This window comes from Vidua chalybeata, chromosome 2, assembly GCF_026979565.1.
Source record: "Vidua chalybeata isolate OUT-0048 chromosome 2, bVidCha1 merged haplotype, whole genome shotgun sequence".
In the NCBI taxonomy this organism is placed as follows: domain Eukaryota; kingdom Metazoa; phylum Chordata; class Aves; order Passeriformes; family Viduidae; genus Vidua; species Vidua chalybeata.
This window is the reverse complement of record NC_071531.1, coordinates 83,040,960-83,057,285: the sequence shown is the minus strand read 5'-3', so window position 1 is coordinate 83,057,285 and position 16,326 is coordinate 83,040,960. Positions and strand designations below refer to the sequence as shown.

At 37.9% G+C, this 16,326-nt stretch overlaps 1 protein-coding gene across 4 annotated transcripts; it reads left to right on the top strand.

The window, feature by feature from the left end:
• The first annotated feature begins 57 nt into the window (after positions 1 to 57).
• Positions 58 to 12,776, top strand: FAM76B (family with sequence similarity 76 member B). 4 transcript variants are annotated; one of them, XM_053931846.1, is made up of 10 exons: positions 58 to 234; positions 349 to 413; positions 900 to 954; positions 2,476 to 2,631; positions 3,486 to 3,682; positions 5,631 to 5,678; positions 5,878 to 5,958; positions 6,632 to 6,764; positions 9,441 to 9,542; positions 10,206 to 12,776. In XM_053931846.1, the coding sequence occupies exons 1-10, from the start codon at positions 130 to 132 to the stop codon at positions 10,293 to 10,295; spliced, it is 1,032 nt and encodes a 343-aa protein (XP_053787821.1). In that variant the 5' UTR covers positions 58 to 129; the 3' UTR covers positions 10,296 to 12,776. The 4 variants fall into 4 exon arrangements, with proteins under 4 accessions (XP_053787821.1, XP_053787812.1, XP_053787826.1 ...); XM_053931837.1 differs by having other exon boundaries at positions 6,629 to 6,764; XM_053931851.1 differs by lacking the exon at positions 5,631 to 5,678 and having other exon boundaries at positions 6,629 to 6,764.
• Positions 12,777 to 16,326: the final 3,550 nt, after the last annotated feature.

Below are 16,326 nucleotides of genomic sequence, written 5' to 3'. Positions count from 1 at the left end.
CGGGAGCGGCAGCGGGACGGGGGCGGCGGCGGCGGCTCCTCCTCGGCGGCCCCGGCGGCCGCTCCGTCCCTCGCCCCGGCGGCACCTCCCCATTCCCCTCCCTCGGCCCGCCCGTGTCCGCCCCGCCGGATGGCGGCGGCGGGCGCGGCGGCCGCCCCGGCGCTTTATGCCTGCACCAAGTGCAATCAGCGGTACCCGTTCGAGGAGCTCTCCCAGGGCCAGCAGCTGTGCAAGGTGCGGCGGCGGCGGCGGCGGGGCGGCCCCGGCCGGGGCTGCTGGCGGGGCGGCGGGCGGGGGCGGAGCGCGGGCCGGGGCTCGGCCGGGCAGTAACGCGGCGCTTCCCCGCAGGAGTGCCGCATCGCCCACCCCATCGTGAAGTGCACCTACTGCCGCTCCGAGTTCCAGCAGGAGAGGTACGGCGTGTGTCTGCTCGGCGGCGAGCGCGGTTGCAGGAGCTGGGCCTGGCTGGTCCGGAGAAGAGCAGGCTGAGAGGGGATCTCATCAATGCACATAAATATCTCCGAGGCGGGTGCCAAGCAGATGGTGCCAGGCTCTTTTCGGTGGTGCCCAGCGGCAGGACGAGGAGCCGTGGCCATAAACTAAAACAGGAGAAGTTTCACCTCCACATGGGGAACTTATTTACACTGAGGGTGGCAGAGCACTGGAACAGGCTGCCCAAGGAGGTGATGGGGTCTCCCTCTCTGGAGACACTCAGGATCTGCCTGGATGCTTTCCTGTGTCGCCTGCTCTGGGTGACTCTGCCTTGGCAGGGGTGTTCGACTGGAGGTCCCTTCCAACCCAACTCTTCTCTGATTCTGTTTGCAAGTAATTGCACGGGGAACAATGTCAAAGTGCGTGTTTGTCACCTAATTCAGTGTTGTGCCATTTTATCTCTTTAGCAAAACCAACACAATATGCAAGAAATGTGCCCAAAACGTGAAGCAGTTCGGAACGGTGAGTAGTTACTTGGTTCTTTTTGCTGAAGTTGAGCTTGTTTGTGCTTCAAACCAAAAAAAAATTCTGTTGCAACTAATTTTCTTATTGTCTTTTGAGGAAAAAAAAACAAATCCACACTATAGATTGCCATCCAGAAAGGTGATGGAAAAGCCTGACATCTCTTGATTTCCTCTGTGGGCTACTGTTTCTTTTCCCAAATTGAAATCCATTTGGGTTATATATAATTTAACAGTTAAGAATAATTTCAATATAGCTATTTGTAACAAAGCAATGTTATTTCATGCCACACACATTCAGTTATTCCCTGCATATTCTCATAAGCACATGCTTCATGGCAGGAAGACCATTAGCTCTCATTGTTCTTAACAAGTGGTAAATGTGAAAATCTAGTAATACCACATGCTTTATATAATGTAAGTCTTAAAAAACGCATGTTAATAATGTTGAACTAATAAGTACAAAAGATTTTGAGTATTATCTGCATTCATGTTACTTTATATTTTCTCATATTGAATTTTAGCTTCAGTTCTGTTGCAAAATGAATTTGTGTGAATGTGAATGCATACATTGTATCTGAGCTACCCTGCAGATACAAGTTTTTAGAGGGTATCAAGATAATATTGTTGTGAAACAAAAAGGCATGACTTCCGTACACTTGTCATAAACCGTATTAGTTGAAATTCAACTTATTTGAGAAACGTAATAGCTGTTGGTATGTAGTCAGGCACTTTGTGAACGTGTATGTAAACTGAACAAAGAAATGCTTTCAAAAGCTTAAATTGCAACAAAATGAATTGCAGGACAGAGCCATCAGCAATTTTATCAGTAGTTCATCAAAAAAAAGAATTGCACTGAAGATAATCAGCCACTTCTAAATTATGAAAACTGACATCAATTTTGTTTTTCAGCACTCTATTAGCCTAGTTGAGTGTATGATATAAAAGTTGATAACCTGACCTGATAGTTCAGATCTATCTGATTGGTTTTTGTTTGGTGGTGGGTTTTTTTGTTTTGTTTTGTTTTTTAAGTTTCCTGCTGAATTTCAGGGATTAGGATACTAATCTTGGAACTGTAGGGTTATTGAATCCCTGAGCTGTGCAAAGGAGAGGGATGCCATCAGCAACTTCCAGTCTAAAAAAAAAATCACTTGATTACTCTTCTTTTAAAGTTCTGTAAGTGATTTCTTAAGTAATGTAGTGAAACTAAGAGAAAATGTCAACATATTTAAAAAAATAAAATGCAGTAGGTGTAGAGATTAGTAACCAGATAGATGTGTGTGTTGCTTTTTTTTGTGTCTGGGTTTTCATGGAAAGTCCAGGCTGATTTTAACCCTTGAATAAACATCACTTTAGAGGAAAGGTTTATTACTGAAGATAAAAATGGTAGGAAAAAGGTTCTTTAAGGTAGGTTATTTGAAACCCTTCCAGTTTCGAAGCATCATTGTATGAATTGAAATACCAGAATTTTCATTACTGCAAATACAAATGTATTGACTTCAGTTCAACTTTTTTTTTTCAGCCCAAGCCTTGTCAGTATTGTAACATTATTGCAGCATTTATTGGCACAAAATGCCAGCGTTGCACCAACTCAGAGAAGAAGTATGGCCCACCCCAGACTTGTGAGCAGTGCAAACAGCAATGTGCTTTTGATCGAAAAGAGGAGGGAAGAAGGAAGGTAGGCTTTGTTCCACATCTCTCATGGCTTAGGCTGACAATAGTGTTCCTCTTTCAGAAGAGAAAGATTAACAGGAATGTATCTTAAGTTCTCTAATACTAGATTAAAGTTGCTAATCTGCGCTTTACAATATTTTAATTAAATTTTGTAACTTACAATTGTTATTTTAGCTACTGAACTAACTTTTAATTAAATCACTCTTTGTAAAAATAGGCATAAGTGTTAGCAGGCAGTTGTAGCTGGGGAACAGAAGTTAAGCAGCGCAACAGCTCCTCGTGTTTTGATATTTATTTTACTTTTTTTTCCTATCCGTTGGATCTCACGTATATTCATAACTTGAATCTGTCACTTTACCTCTTCTTATTTGCTTGCCTTGCCTTTAAGTAGAGCACCAGAGAGGTAGATTGCTCTAAGCAGCCCTTTGTGTTCTGTTTTGTTAAATAGCTTTGGTGAGTGCCACTTTCTCATTCCAGAAGGTGCTGAGAAAATGACCTCAAAAGCCTCTTGACTGAGCCCAAGAATAATGCTGTTTTTACAGAAGAATTTACTTGGTACAAGTAACACGCTGTAAAAAAGACTCATCCTTTTAAAAAGTTATTGTTATTTTTTGCAATGTAGAGCAGGTCCAAAATTGCTAGGACTCTTTGTAGCATAACTTTAAATGACAAGTCGAATAAGATTCACGTTATTAAAAGAAACTTGCATATAGTGGAGATACAATAGTGACATTTCAGAGCAGAGTCTGGTTTTCCCAAAGATAATGGATGAAGTGAAACAAAATCTCCTTGCAAGTATTGAGTACATCTCTCTAGTGCAATATACTTGGAAATAAAACCTGAATTATTTTTCAAAAGGTTGATGGAAAGTTGTTGTGTTGGCTCTGCACGCTGTCCTACAAGAGAGTGCTACAGAAGACAAAAGAACAGAGGAAGAGCCTGGGATCTTCACATTCTAACTCCTCATCCTCATCTCTTACTGAGAAAGACCAGCATCATTCAAAACACCACCACCATCACCACCATCACCATCGTCACAGCAGCAGTCATCATAAGTAAGTATTTCAAAAATTGAAATAGTTGTTGGTAGCTCTTTATCGTCTATGTTCTGTTTATACTGAGAGAGTAAGAAAAACTATTAAAAGCATGGTGTCAAAAGCAGTAGCAGAGCATTGTTCTTCATGGTCTTTGAAAATCCTGGGATTCTTAGAGTTTGAGTGAAAGTGGTTCATTAAAAAAAAAGAATTCTTGGTGATTGTCAAACTAGTTGATGTTAAAATTGGTAAGAAGGCTAGGAAAAAGGCTCATGGAATGGCTATAGAAACAATTTACTTGAAGGCAAACTTGTATTTGGGTTTCTACACAGCAGCTCTGTGTGGTACCTGCATTTGCCAAAGGTGTGTTTTAGCACTGAGAATCTTCATCCTGACTTACTTCACCCTGACTTATTTGTGTACAAATATTCACAATTAAGAGGAGAAGCAGAAACAACAGTGTGGGATTGCCTTCAGTCTAGGACCAGTTTGTACCTCTTTGCTTGCTTTTATAATCAAGTCTTGCTGGAGTAGGCACTTTGGGAGTGGCTGTGATACAGACATAGGGACATAAGACTCTCGGTTCAGTTACTGTCACTCTAATAACATTTCACATAGTTTTGTCCCATTTTCTGCAGCTTTTCTCAACACATCATTTCTGGCCATGGCATAAACAGCATACCAACCTGAATGTACATACCAAATTTAATTAGTCATGAACTCCAGAATTCATTTTGGATTTTGTGCTGCTATAATAGTAGTCATGATTCTTATTTTCAATGATAGATTTGTGGCAGCATAACTTCAGAACTAGCTTACTTTTTGTGTTTCATAGTAAATACTATGTCTGCAGTGGTAATGACCCTGATCCCAGACACACAGACACTTTCCTTCTAAACTTCACATTTCTAATGCTTATAATTTTTCATCTTGTCTGAAACTTGCCTATCTAAGTGTAACTTAAAGATAGAAGCAAAATAAGATGAAATTATATTAATTATGAGTAAAAGAGAAAGGCCCATACTTTCACTTTAAAAAAGAGAGAAGTAAGAGTTGGCATTTTAGGAATTCAAAGAAAAAAAATATTCTTGTCTATGCATAGAGTTATTGTACTGTTCCTGTTCTTTAAAATCTCTGCTGAAAATTTAATTACAGAAAGTTAAATCTAATTTAATGCTTTTGGCACAGGTACAGTAGGGATTAAATAAAAAAAAAAAAAAAAGTCTTTTCGACTGGACAGAGCTTTTGATATACTCAAGACTTATAACAGTATGCATATCGCTACAGATCACAATGTTCCTGGTTTCCCACCTTTTTTTTCTGTAGACTGCCACAGGTCCATTCCTTCTGGTCCAATTAACAAGACTCTTTTTCCCTGATCATTTTAGTTTTTGTTAAGATCAGACAACAGAGACAATGAGGTAGAAATACAGATTCTTTGAACTATTTCACTCAGTGCATTCTTCTTCATTCTACCCTTCCTGTATCAGTGTTCTTTATTAGTTCCTTTTGAAACGATTGAAAACAAATGGTTACCCCTGAGAAGCAGTTGTTTTCAGGGATCCAAAACTTAACTTTACTCTTACGGCACCAAATGAGCACCATTTCAGGCAGTGTTCATATGGCAGTATGGGAATCCCAGGAGAGCTGCTTTAGACCAGCTGGCTGAATACAAGATTAGCAAGACAAAGTTCACAAAAATTGTGAGGTATCAGCAAAAAGGTTTGATCTCAATCAGTCTTGAGGTCTACCCCTTGTGACTTGTAATAGCCAAGAAATAATTTTATAGCATCCTGACATACTAAACCATGATCAGGAACTCCAGTGTCCAACTGAAAATTCATAAATGTTCACTATAGTAGGATAAAAAAGGGGGGGAAGGATTTTTCTCTAGTACAGATACCATTCACATAAACTTACAAATAATGGCATGTTTGATCAGTTACCAAGTACATTTCACATATTTCAGAATCAGCAATCTGAGTCCAGAACAAGATCAGGGACTATGGAAACAGAGGTAAATATTATATTATTTATTAATTTTCTTTTAGTTTATCTTGCAGTTTTCATTTAAATAATTTCTTGGTTCTTGCATTTCTGGATAGTCTCTAGCATTCCACCTAGGAGCATGAGTTAGTTTTTTTACATGTACCAAATGGTGATATTAGAGAGTTGCATAGTATGAGGCTTTAGGTTTACATTTTGTTTGATTTCAGCCATAAATCCTCTGCAGCTATTCAGAATGAAACTCCAAAGAAAAAACCCAAACTGGAATCCAAGCCATCAAATGGAGATAGGTAAAGTTACATTTTTGTAAAGCTGAGCCATTTCAACCAAAGAGAGCACTGATTTGTGGCCAGTTGCCTTTCTTTGTTTGTCTGAAGAATGAGGGATGTGAAACTTGTGTCCTGCCAGATGGATTATTGGGTGGCATCTGAGTGCTGTCAGTCAATTAAGTTACTTTATTTGCAGAAAACTAGCAGTTATTTTCCTGCTTTTAAGTTGTTTGGGGCAAAATTAAACAAAGCTTATGTATAAGGTAACAGTTATCAACCCAATGGTGTTCCCTCGCATCGGGACATTATTTGATCAGATGCAGGATAGAACCTGCTGCTTTAAGCTAGCCCAGTATCTAGAGAATTCTTTTGAACCTTAATGTGGGAGACTGAATCTTTATTCTGTCTCTGGCCAAATGGTCAGAATGAAAGTTAAAAGTGGCTGCTTCAGTCAAAAGGTATTTGTCCCCCTCAAAAGCTAATACTGAATTATATTTCTGCAGGTATATGTAATGTGTGCCATTAGTAAGGTAATTTGCCAGTTGCATCCATTTCTGTCAGGTACATACTTTTTTTGCATTAGTCCTTAAGGATGTTTATGGAATTATTAATTATAGAATTTGATTTTTTTTAAAAAGTGGTTTTCTTTTTTCTTTTGATGCTGTAAGTAACTATTGGTTTTCATTTTTAGTAGCTCTATAAATCAGTCTGCAGACAGTGGCGGAACTGACAACTTTGTCCTCATAAGTCAGCTGAAAGAAGAAGTAATGTCACTTAAACGTCTTCTGCAGCAAAGAGATCAGACTATTTTAGAGAAAGATAAAAAGGTAAAAATTGTACCTGCTTAATAAAAACTTTATAGTTTTGTTTTCTGCTTTGTAGTCTCCTAAAAATGTCAAAACAATAAGATAAAACAAAAATCACATACTATTGTTTTATATAGCAGCTAATCAGATCTTAACTTCTAAAAGAAAACTTTTGGACTTCTGTATCATGAATATATTTTGTCTCTTAAGTCAAAGAGTAATTCATCTTACCTCATTTCAGCCATGAAGAAGTTAGCCTGTTACTCAGGCTGCATGCCACAGGTCATGGATAAAGTGCTGGACAGTAGTTTGCATGTTTTACATGCTCTTAACTGAGTCATGGCAAAGAGTAGTAACCATTCTGAGTTTAGCATAGTTTTTATTTAATTTTAAACTAAAGCAACTCTAGCCATAATAAGTCAATGTCCAAGTTTACATTTGTAGTTAATGAAAATTAAGTGGTTTGTTTTTATAGGATTGGTAAGTATGTGTACTGTGGGTTGTCAAGTCTTTGTGGGTAGTCAGAGACTAGAAGAAAAGCTTGGATTAAGTGGCTGTCAGACAGCAAAAGTTAAGTGAAATTGTAGGCCAAGTGGCTGCAGCAAAACTCTTACAGAAGATTCACCCTTCAAACAAACTAATGGCTAACAAGAAAAGAGAAATAACAAGAAATACACACTTTGATTTACATTTATTTTATTTCTCTGCCATCTGAATAACTACATGCATTATAGAGCCACTGTAAGAGTGGCTCTAGAATATCTGTCCAGGGTTGAGTAGGTTATAGAATTGTATTCCAAACAAATTTATTGGTGTTTTAACTAAAATTTTGGTTGTGAACGCATAATTGCCTACCAGACATTGATGGTTAAGAAAGACACATTCATACTGAAAGGAAAATGCTTCCACTTTTAAACCATAGCTCAGTATCTTCATTTCATAGTTGTGTTTTGTAAAGGATGTTGAATCTATTTTCATTTATGTCACTGTTAATATATACCTAGTGTTGGAAGTACTTGCTGTTTAAGCCTTTAAGTATTTAATGTGAAAGAGCTGAACAGTCTGTCATGAATTTTCTTTAGGTATTTTCTTCAGAGGACAGACATTAGGCCCTGATCTCTCTCTTATAAAGCCAGGAGAAGATCATGAGTCAGTAGGAAATTCACTTTTCTGTTTTTATTTTCAATCTACTGGGCAAAGCTAACAAAAGTGGTAGGTAAGGAAATGTCACATACTTCTGCATAACCACTGCAGTGACTTGTTTTGTGCTGCTTCCATAGGGAGAACATCTATTGAGTTTAATATCCTCGCTGCTAAAACTATTTGACTTCAGAGTTCTTCAAACTTAGACTCTTTCAGGCACAAAGTCCTCACTTTCAGAATGTCACTTACTTTTTCAACTGCTGCTGGGAGGACAAAAGCTAAACACATTATACAGTATTTGCATTGCTGAAAAAATTACAACAAATGAACATATTGCAGATTTTTTTTTCACTGCGAGATAGTAAGGTTGAAGACATGTCCTGGGTGAAAAGCCTGAGCCATACCTGTGGGAGATTGCTGTTAAGGTCGTGTCTCAAGATTTGTGAGGGACAGCATTTGAACAATTTTGAATGCTCCAGAAGTAAAACCTCTGAATTGTATAGCATGGCAACAAAACCAGCTCAGTACACCAGCTTTACAGATAATACTTATTCATCACTTTCTGTTATGAGTCAAGTTATCAGCCATGTCATTATCAGTGCTTATTGTTTGCAGTACTAGCCTTGTTTGTCTTTCTGCACAAAATGGTAACGAGAAACCACAACATTACTGTGGGGCCCTGAGACTTCATTATTAGGACAGGACCAAAGTTTGCTGAGTGTTCACAGGTAGTGTGTTTGCTTGGCTAGTTGCACACTTCACTGTCATGCAACACTACCACTAGTTTTTTTTTTATTTATTTAGTGTGAACTATGTGGGTTTGCACCAGATGCCCTGTAGTCTACAACAGCCATAAATGCATGTCTTGAGCAGCAGTGTGTGTTCAGTGAGTTATGTGCCATTATAGCAACATAGCTGCACTTGACCTGATTGACTGTTCTTTTGAACAATGTCTGTTTCACTACATGTGACTTAACACATACTAATGTTGGCAATAGCAGTCTTGGTAGTCATTTTAGGAGGGTATGGTTTGTTATGGCAGGCATCTTTGCTAGCAAAGAGGCTTCACTTCCTAATAAATTTGGAATGTGTACATTGTATATATTTTTCCTTCTGCTTAGGACAAAATGTAATGTAGAAGGACACGAAAACATCCTTTTTATTGTCTTTGTATGGAAGATTTTTTGGGTGTTACCACACCATATAACTGACAGATGTAACTGAAGACTGTGGTAAGCATCTCACAGCTGAAAGAACAGCAAACATTATAAATCACCAGTCTTGTATTTGAATTTTTTTTGTTGAGGTTTAGCCTGTTCTGTACAAAATCCTGAGCCAACAGTACAGTTACATGACTACAGTTGCTTTCTGCATATAAAATAGGTATACAGATTTTTCAAACTGCTTCTCAAGTGCTGAGTTGTCAGTATTGCAATAGTAAATAAATACAGCGTTTCCTGAGATTCTTGAGCCTTCGCTAAAGATTTCACATATTGACTAGAAGATGTATCCTGTTGCAGTTCAAGGAATCTTCATAAGATCTGTGGTTTTCAGTTGACAGAATTGAAGGCAGACTTCCAGTACCAAGAGTCTAACTTGAGGACAAAGATGAACAGTATGGAGAAAGCTCACAAGGAAACTGTGGAACAGTTGCAGGTGCGTAATTGCTTATCAATGCTTGGGAAATACTTCAGATGGAATCATATATTCAGGCTGTTCACTCAGCATGTTCACGCAGGATTGTTCACTCCAATACAGTAGTACCAAGTTCATGAGTGGTCATTGCCATGCTTAACTTCGGATGCATTGTACAGCAGTTCTGCAGTTAACAGACAGTCTCCATATGAGTTAAACTCACTCTTTGAACCTTAAAAAGTAAAGCCTTACCTCACATGCTTTCTCAAAGTTTATTTTTTGTGTCTGTTCTCTGACAATTTATCAGTTGTCACTGGGCTATGGATCTGATTTAAGCACTCAGCATTAACACAATGGCAGCTAGATGTTTCTTGTTAAAGTATGCTTTATCAGGAGGAAAGCCTGAATTAGTTGCCTTACAAAACAGTCTGAACAAAACAGTCACAGACTGAGCAGACACTCAGTGCAATAGTGGATATACTAAATTTTGCAATATGGGGAGTGTGGTTACTTTCTCTGTTGAAGACAGACTATGCATATCAAAAAACATATACAGATCTTTGAAAAGTGATCATTGCCTTCTCTGAATGTTCTTAGCATGTACATTTTGAGAATTTGTTCATAAATGCAAAGTGCTTGACACTACTATTTCAGTAACTCATACTTTTTTAATCTGTATTGCAGGCCAAAAACAGAGAACTGCTTAAACAAGTCGCAGCATTGTCAAAGGGTAAAAAGTTTGATAAAAGTGGGAATATCCTCACATCTCCTTGAGGAACTGGTTCTTTGTGGGGTTTGCTACTCAATGTACATTTGAGTAATTCTGCAAAGCCCTTAAAATCCTGTGTAGTGGAAAAAATATTTTTGCACACCAGATTAGTTGGCATGTTTCCTACATGTTTTTATAATTAATATGCAGCATTTTTTAGTTACTGTTCAGATTAAATACTTCAACTGGCTTGAAGAATGTTTTTATTTTTTTGATATTGGAAACCTTTTGCCAGCAATAGTATTAAACAATTGCATAGAGAACATAGCAGTGCTCTCTCCGAAAGGACAACATGCAATAACAAACTAGGTGTACTTTTTACAAAGTAGCAACTGAGTCTTTTAAACTACAATGATGTCAGCCAAAAGTTCATGAATCTGCCATGACACTGAACACTGGTTTCTGGCAACTGTTCTTTTACTTTGTATGAAAATATAAATTTGGAATGGAAATCATGGTGCTCTCAAGTGGAACTAAAAAGAGGCATATATGTATGTGTAAATACGACTGTAACGGTTATATTCTTAGTTATAACAAGTAATTAGTGTTTTACATTCTTGTGATAGGGACTGACTGAAAGATTATCTATTGTACAGTAACAGAGGCAGTGTGGTTTTTGTAAGATTTACTGTAGACTTTTCTTGCAAGTGCCTTTCTCCAACTGTTTATTTATAGGAATGTTGGTATTTTGTACATAAGGTTTTTATGTTTTAAAAATCATGTTTAATAAATGTTTTATGTAAATATAAATGTGTGTACAGAGGAATCTGAAACAAAGATCAAAGTGGCTAGTGCAGTGCTCGAGGCAGCATTAAGGCCTGGCTAGCTGATTGATGGACAGTGAGTATTGGCTTTAGATAACCTTTGTAGCTTGTGTCTGTGAGGTGTAGAATTTTATTAGTGCTGCTTATGCCAAATACTTCCTGAACAAAAAACAAAATTTTTTTTGCCACGCTGGAGTTCTGTGGTTTGTTTATATATTTTTCCCATTTGGCACAGCACTAATTTTAATTCCATAGCAGACATTGTAGTCCAATGTTACATTCTTAGCTAGTGATACACACTCAAAGTTTTAAATGCGTTTATTCCCCATTGTCTGAATTAACGTACTTGGTTGTAACTCATGGTGATTCTTCTTAATGAATTGCAAGATTCACATCCCCCACTGAAATGCACACTGAGAAAAGAGTAGCCAAAACTAATGGTCTTAAAATTAATTAAGGGAATGGATGTGGTGTCACAGGGTGGGTTTTAATGTTTTGGGTGGATTTTCATTCTAAATTGCATCAGTTCAAGGTTAGCTCTCCTCCTAATGGACATGAGTCATATTCAGAAATTTCTATTAAACAATAATTTAGTATACCCCAAGGTATCTGTTCAGGAAGGTAAGTTATGAATCAGCATAAAAGGAAGTAGACATACATGGGTGAAGGTCTAAGTCAGCTTTGGATACTGACTGGTAACAGGGTAGCCATTGATATTTCAGCAAGCTTAATTGTGTAGAAACAGCTACACATTTTTAATTGAAGAACAAATGTCTATAGACCCTTGGCTGTTCACCCAGGTACTGAACTATGAACACTTTCTCAATAGTTCAAATGCGTTCCAGCAGTGACAGACTACTGAAAAATATGAAAAACTTGAGCTATCTTGTTTCATATAGTATGTGTGTATTTTTATACTGTAAAATCAAGTTTGTAAGTTTATGAAAGCTTCTCTTTAAACATATTAAACTATGGTAGAGAATGCTGCTATCTTTGGGGTTGTTACTAATTTTTTTAGTATACAAAGTTAAGACTTTTATTAATTCAGAATTAATATTTGGGCCATTCTTTTTCCATTTTGATGGTGACCTATACTCAGTGAATGAGTTTTGAAATACAGAAATGCATAGCAAAATTAAACATTTTAATTAAGATTATTTAAAGATATCAGTTCAAGCTGCAGTCAGGGACATTTTAAAGAAACAAGCAAACGTTCTGTATTAGAAGTAATTGACTTCATAAATCCCAGTCAGAAGAATTTGTAGGGGTTTCAGAGTGTTTAGTTCTAATTAAATACCTGTGGGTTTTCTTACATAATCTCATTTTTAACATTAATTTTTTAAAGTTCTTAACTAGCCAACTGAATCCCAGTCCTGAGAATCATGTTCTGGAGCTGTAGATTATTGACATAATAAACTGATGTTCTTTAAACGTGGATCTGCGAGGAGATTGTTGTACTGTATTGTGCTTCTTAGCCTGTTTCCAGATGTTGATTAGAATTGACCAGTAATGGCCATTTTGGCTCAAGATATTAATGTATTTTAAGCCTGTGAATATTGCGGCCCCCTTTTAGATAGTTTGTCCAAATCCATGTTCTGCAGTGAAGCTGTTCAGCTGTCCACATGTATAGATAATTGAAATCCTGTACTGGCACACATCTGACCATTGACATTTTGTACCTTTTCTAAATCCAATGTTTCACAATAAAATATTGTCAAAACATTCATCTGTCCTTTAAAAGTTATTCAAAAATCCATATTTTGTGTTAATATTTCATGCTATATCACTCACTAAAAGTCTGTGGCCAAAAGATGGGCAGAATTTAATATTTCAATTTCTGTTAAGATTAGACACCTTGGGCTGTCTACAGATTGTAACAAACTAGAGCTGCATATTACTTTGTCTCATGAAAATATTTGTTTTCTCCAGCAGAATTATAATAGATAGAAATATTTTCCTATTGAGAAGAAAAACACATGAAGTGACATTGATAATTTCTTAATTTCTTTGTTCCCTTTCTTGTGCCAGGAGAATTTAGGTGCCTACACCAGCATCCTGCTGGCTGTCAGTCACAGTGGCTCCTAATGTTTAAAGCACTGGTGCTGCAAATTGTAAATCTCTTTTTATATTTTTCTCAGCAATCAATCTTTGTCGTTCCCCTATCCAGAAGAATACTTCTCATTCAAGAATGAAAGTTCAAAACAAAACAAAACAAAACAAAACAAAACAAAAAAAAAAAAAAAAAAAAAAACCAAACCAAAGCAAAAACCCAAAAAAGAAACCCCCAAAACAACCAAAAAACCAAGTCCAACAAGAGAGTAAGATTCTCTATCTGGTCAAGGCAATTACTGAGAAGGGGAGAATCTTTGAGTTTCAGAGCATCTCAAAACTGTTGATGCTTTGTGTTAGGTATATTAATGAACAATATGCTGTTCTAATACTGGATTGTTCTCAGACTCAATGCAAACTTGAAACAGCAGTTTTGAAGCCATTTCTTTTTAAAGCTAAGAGCGAATCAAAATTAGGTGTAGTGTACTTACTTTAGGTGTGGCCTCCATGTGACACATGCAAAATACGTGTAACTGGCCATGTAACCAACTGACTCCTGAAATGAGATTTGCATCATTTGAAGTGAATTTCCTTAAAGAAGATTTAAACCGATATAACCTGTGTGTAGGCATTCAGGCAGTTCTTTATGGTCTTTAGTACCTTCAAAAATTCTGAATCCCCACTGATTTTTATGAAAACACTGATGTTTATGATTATAAACTATAGTTTTTGAAATGGAGTAAAAGCTTTTCATGTCATTTTTATTCATTCAAATTATTACTAAAATATTGTTACTGCAATAGAAGTTACATTTTCTGATATATTCTGTGCAATTGTTTTAGCTTTCCTCATGGAAGAGGTACTGATATATGAAATTACTTCTGTTGAATCCCACAGAAGAAGTAGGGGGTATCAGACACGGGAATTATTGAGGTGAAAGGAGACGTTTGTGGTGCTCCTGGAGAAAGGAGGAGGGTAACGGAGGTGTCACAGTTAATGGGAAAGAGAGACTTCTGAGATACCATGTTACTTGTTTATGCAATGTAGTTAATCACACAGCTGGGGTTTTTAAAGAAATACATCTTTATCTGTAAAATGCAGCGTTGCTTACAGGAGATTTTTGGTTTTGTTGGAGTTTGTTTGTTTTTAGCAATACTAGAGTCTAGGTTTTAGAAATGAACAGAAGAAACCACTTGATTAAATTGAAATACAAAGATGTAACATCCACCTTTTAAGCAGTTAGTCATAACTGTGAAAGTCGAAAAAATCAGGTAAAACTGCAGCAGACCACTGCATACCATAGCACCAGCTGGGTAATGGTACAAGTTCCACTGTATGACTCCAAGTGACTATCTCTCTATTCTTACACATTAGACAGAAATTGTCCTTGAAGGTATGTCAGTCAGCAGCACATGAATCATTGACATTTTCCCTTGCTTTAACCTAAACAGAAAACAAGTCTGGATTTGTCTGTTTGCCTTTGAAAATGTTCATTGTAGTACACTGGCACTGTTCTAACTGACCTTGTTGCTCCTGGCCATTTCTCTTCAGTATATCTCCTGGTGGGTAAAGGTAATTCTGCATTTTGATTGAAGGAGGTTTAAGTGCCATCAATGCTGATGTGCTAGGCAAGCCGGAGGAAAGTAGAGATTTGTTTGTGAAGTGTCCGTTTTCCTTCTGCTAAGCGTTTCTGACTTTGGAGTACTTGGAAGTACATTCATTTTTAATTGTCAATTGGAAAACAGGCGTTCCAGCTCCTGGAGAATACTGAAGTCTAAAGTTAAACCTGCATCACCTTTGCATACAAAAGGTCAGTATTGGAGGTGTAAGCAGAAGACTACTTTTATAGGGTCTTCTTTTGACTGCAGAAGGCTTGTGGATAAACAAAAATAGATTGGACTAACAAACAGGTGAGAGTTTAGTCCCAGGTGATCTTACTGTGGGTTGGGTCAGAGGAATGTGATGTATTCCTCCTGTGGCTTCTGTGGGTATTAGAATTTGCAAATTGATTTTTCCAAAATTGATTTTTACCTCCTGCTCTAACACCTCTCCCACTTTTTCAGTACCTTAAAGCAATTTTATTTTGAACCGAGTGCTGAAAACCCTAAGATGTTTTCCCTTATTTGTATCAACAGATAAATGTGTTTTGCTTTATTTGAATAAAAGGTGTAGAGCATTCACAATTTGTCCTTCATCAGGTTCATCAACTCATGTCTTCAGTTTTATTTATAGAGGTTCCTTGGGAAACTTTTTACAACCTTCCAAAATGGGGAAGAGTTGTAAAGCTGTATTTGCTGGAATAATTTAAACCACTGCTGAAAGGCAAACACATTAATTCAAGCTGACTTCACTGAAGCAGTCTAGTAGTGCTCATGCAACCTGTTGCAGTGCTGTAGTTGCAGTGCATGTTACAAAACACAACCAGGAACAGTAATTTCAATCATTCCTTCAAGATCTACAAGGATTTGCTTGCTGGTCACATACCTGACAGGATGCAGCATTCAATTAAGTTACTATAGGCAAAGAGCCTTTATCATATAATCATGGAGTTTAAATTACAAAAGATCATGGAGCCAGTCATTAACCCAGACAAGTCCACCCCCGATCCATGTCCCATTTTCTGAACACTTTCAGGGATGGTGATTCCACCATTTGCCTGGGTAGCCTGTTCCAATGCTTGACAACGATTTCCATGAAGAAATGTTTCTTAATAACCAATATAAACCTCCCCAGTGCAATTGAAGGCTATTTTCTTTTGTCCTATCACTTGTTATCTGGGAGAAGAGATTGACTCTCACCTCACTATAACCTCCTTTAAGGCAGTTCTAGAGAGCAGTATTTTCCTGCCAGTCCTCCTTTTCTCCAGGCTGAACACCCCCAGCTCCCGCAGCCACTCCTCATCAGACTTGTGCTCTAGACCCTTCCCCAGCTCTGTTGCCCTTCTCTGGACACGCTCCAGCCCCTCAATGTCCTTCTTGCAGTGAGGGGCCCAGAACTGAACACAGGATTGGAGCTGTGGCCTCACCAGTGCTGAGTGCAGGGGGACGGTCACTGCCCTGCTCCTGCTGGCCAATTATTGCTGATACAGGCCAGGGTGTCATTTGCCTTCTTGGCCACCTGGGCACTCTGCTGGCTCATGTTCAGCTGTTGTTGTCCAGCACTCCCAGGCCTTTTCAGCTGTGACCCAAGTGCAGGACCCAGCACCTGGCCTTGTTGAACCCTT

What these genes read in the sequence shown, in the direction of transcription:
- FAM76B (XM_053931837.1), top strand. Translation starts at nt 130, where the DNA reads ATGGCGGCGGCGGGCGCGGCGGCCGCCCCGGCGCTTTATGCCTGCACC. An exon ending in AAGCCATCAAATGGAGATAG is followed by an intron (nt 5,959 to 6,628) that starts GTAAAGTTACAT and finishes TTTCATTTTTAG; the next exon opens with TAGCTCTATAAATCAGTCTG. An exon ending in AAACTGTGGAACAGTTGCAG is followed by an intron (nt 9,543 to 10,205) that starts GTGCGTAATTGC and finishes TCTGTATTGCAG; the next exon opens with GCCAAAAACAGAGAACTGCT.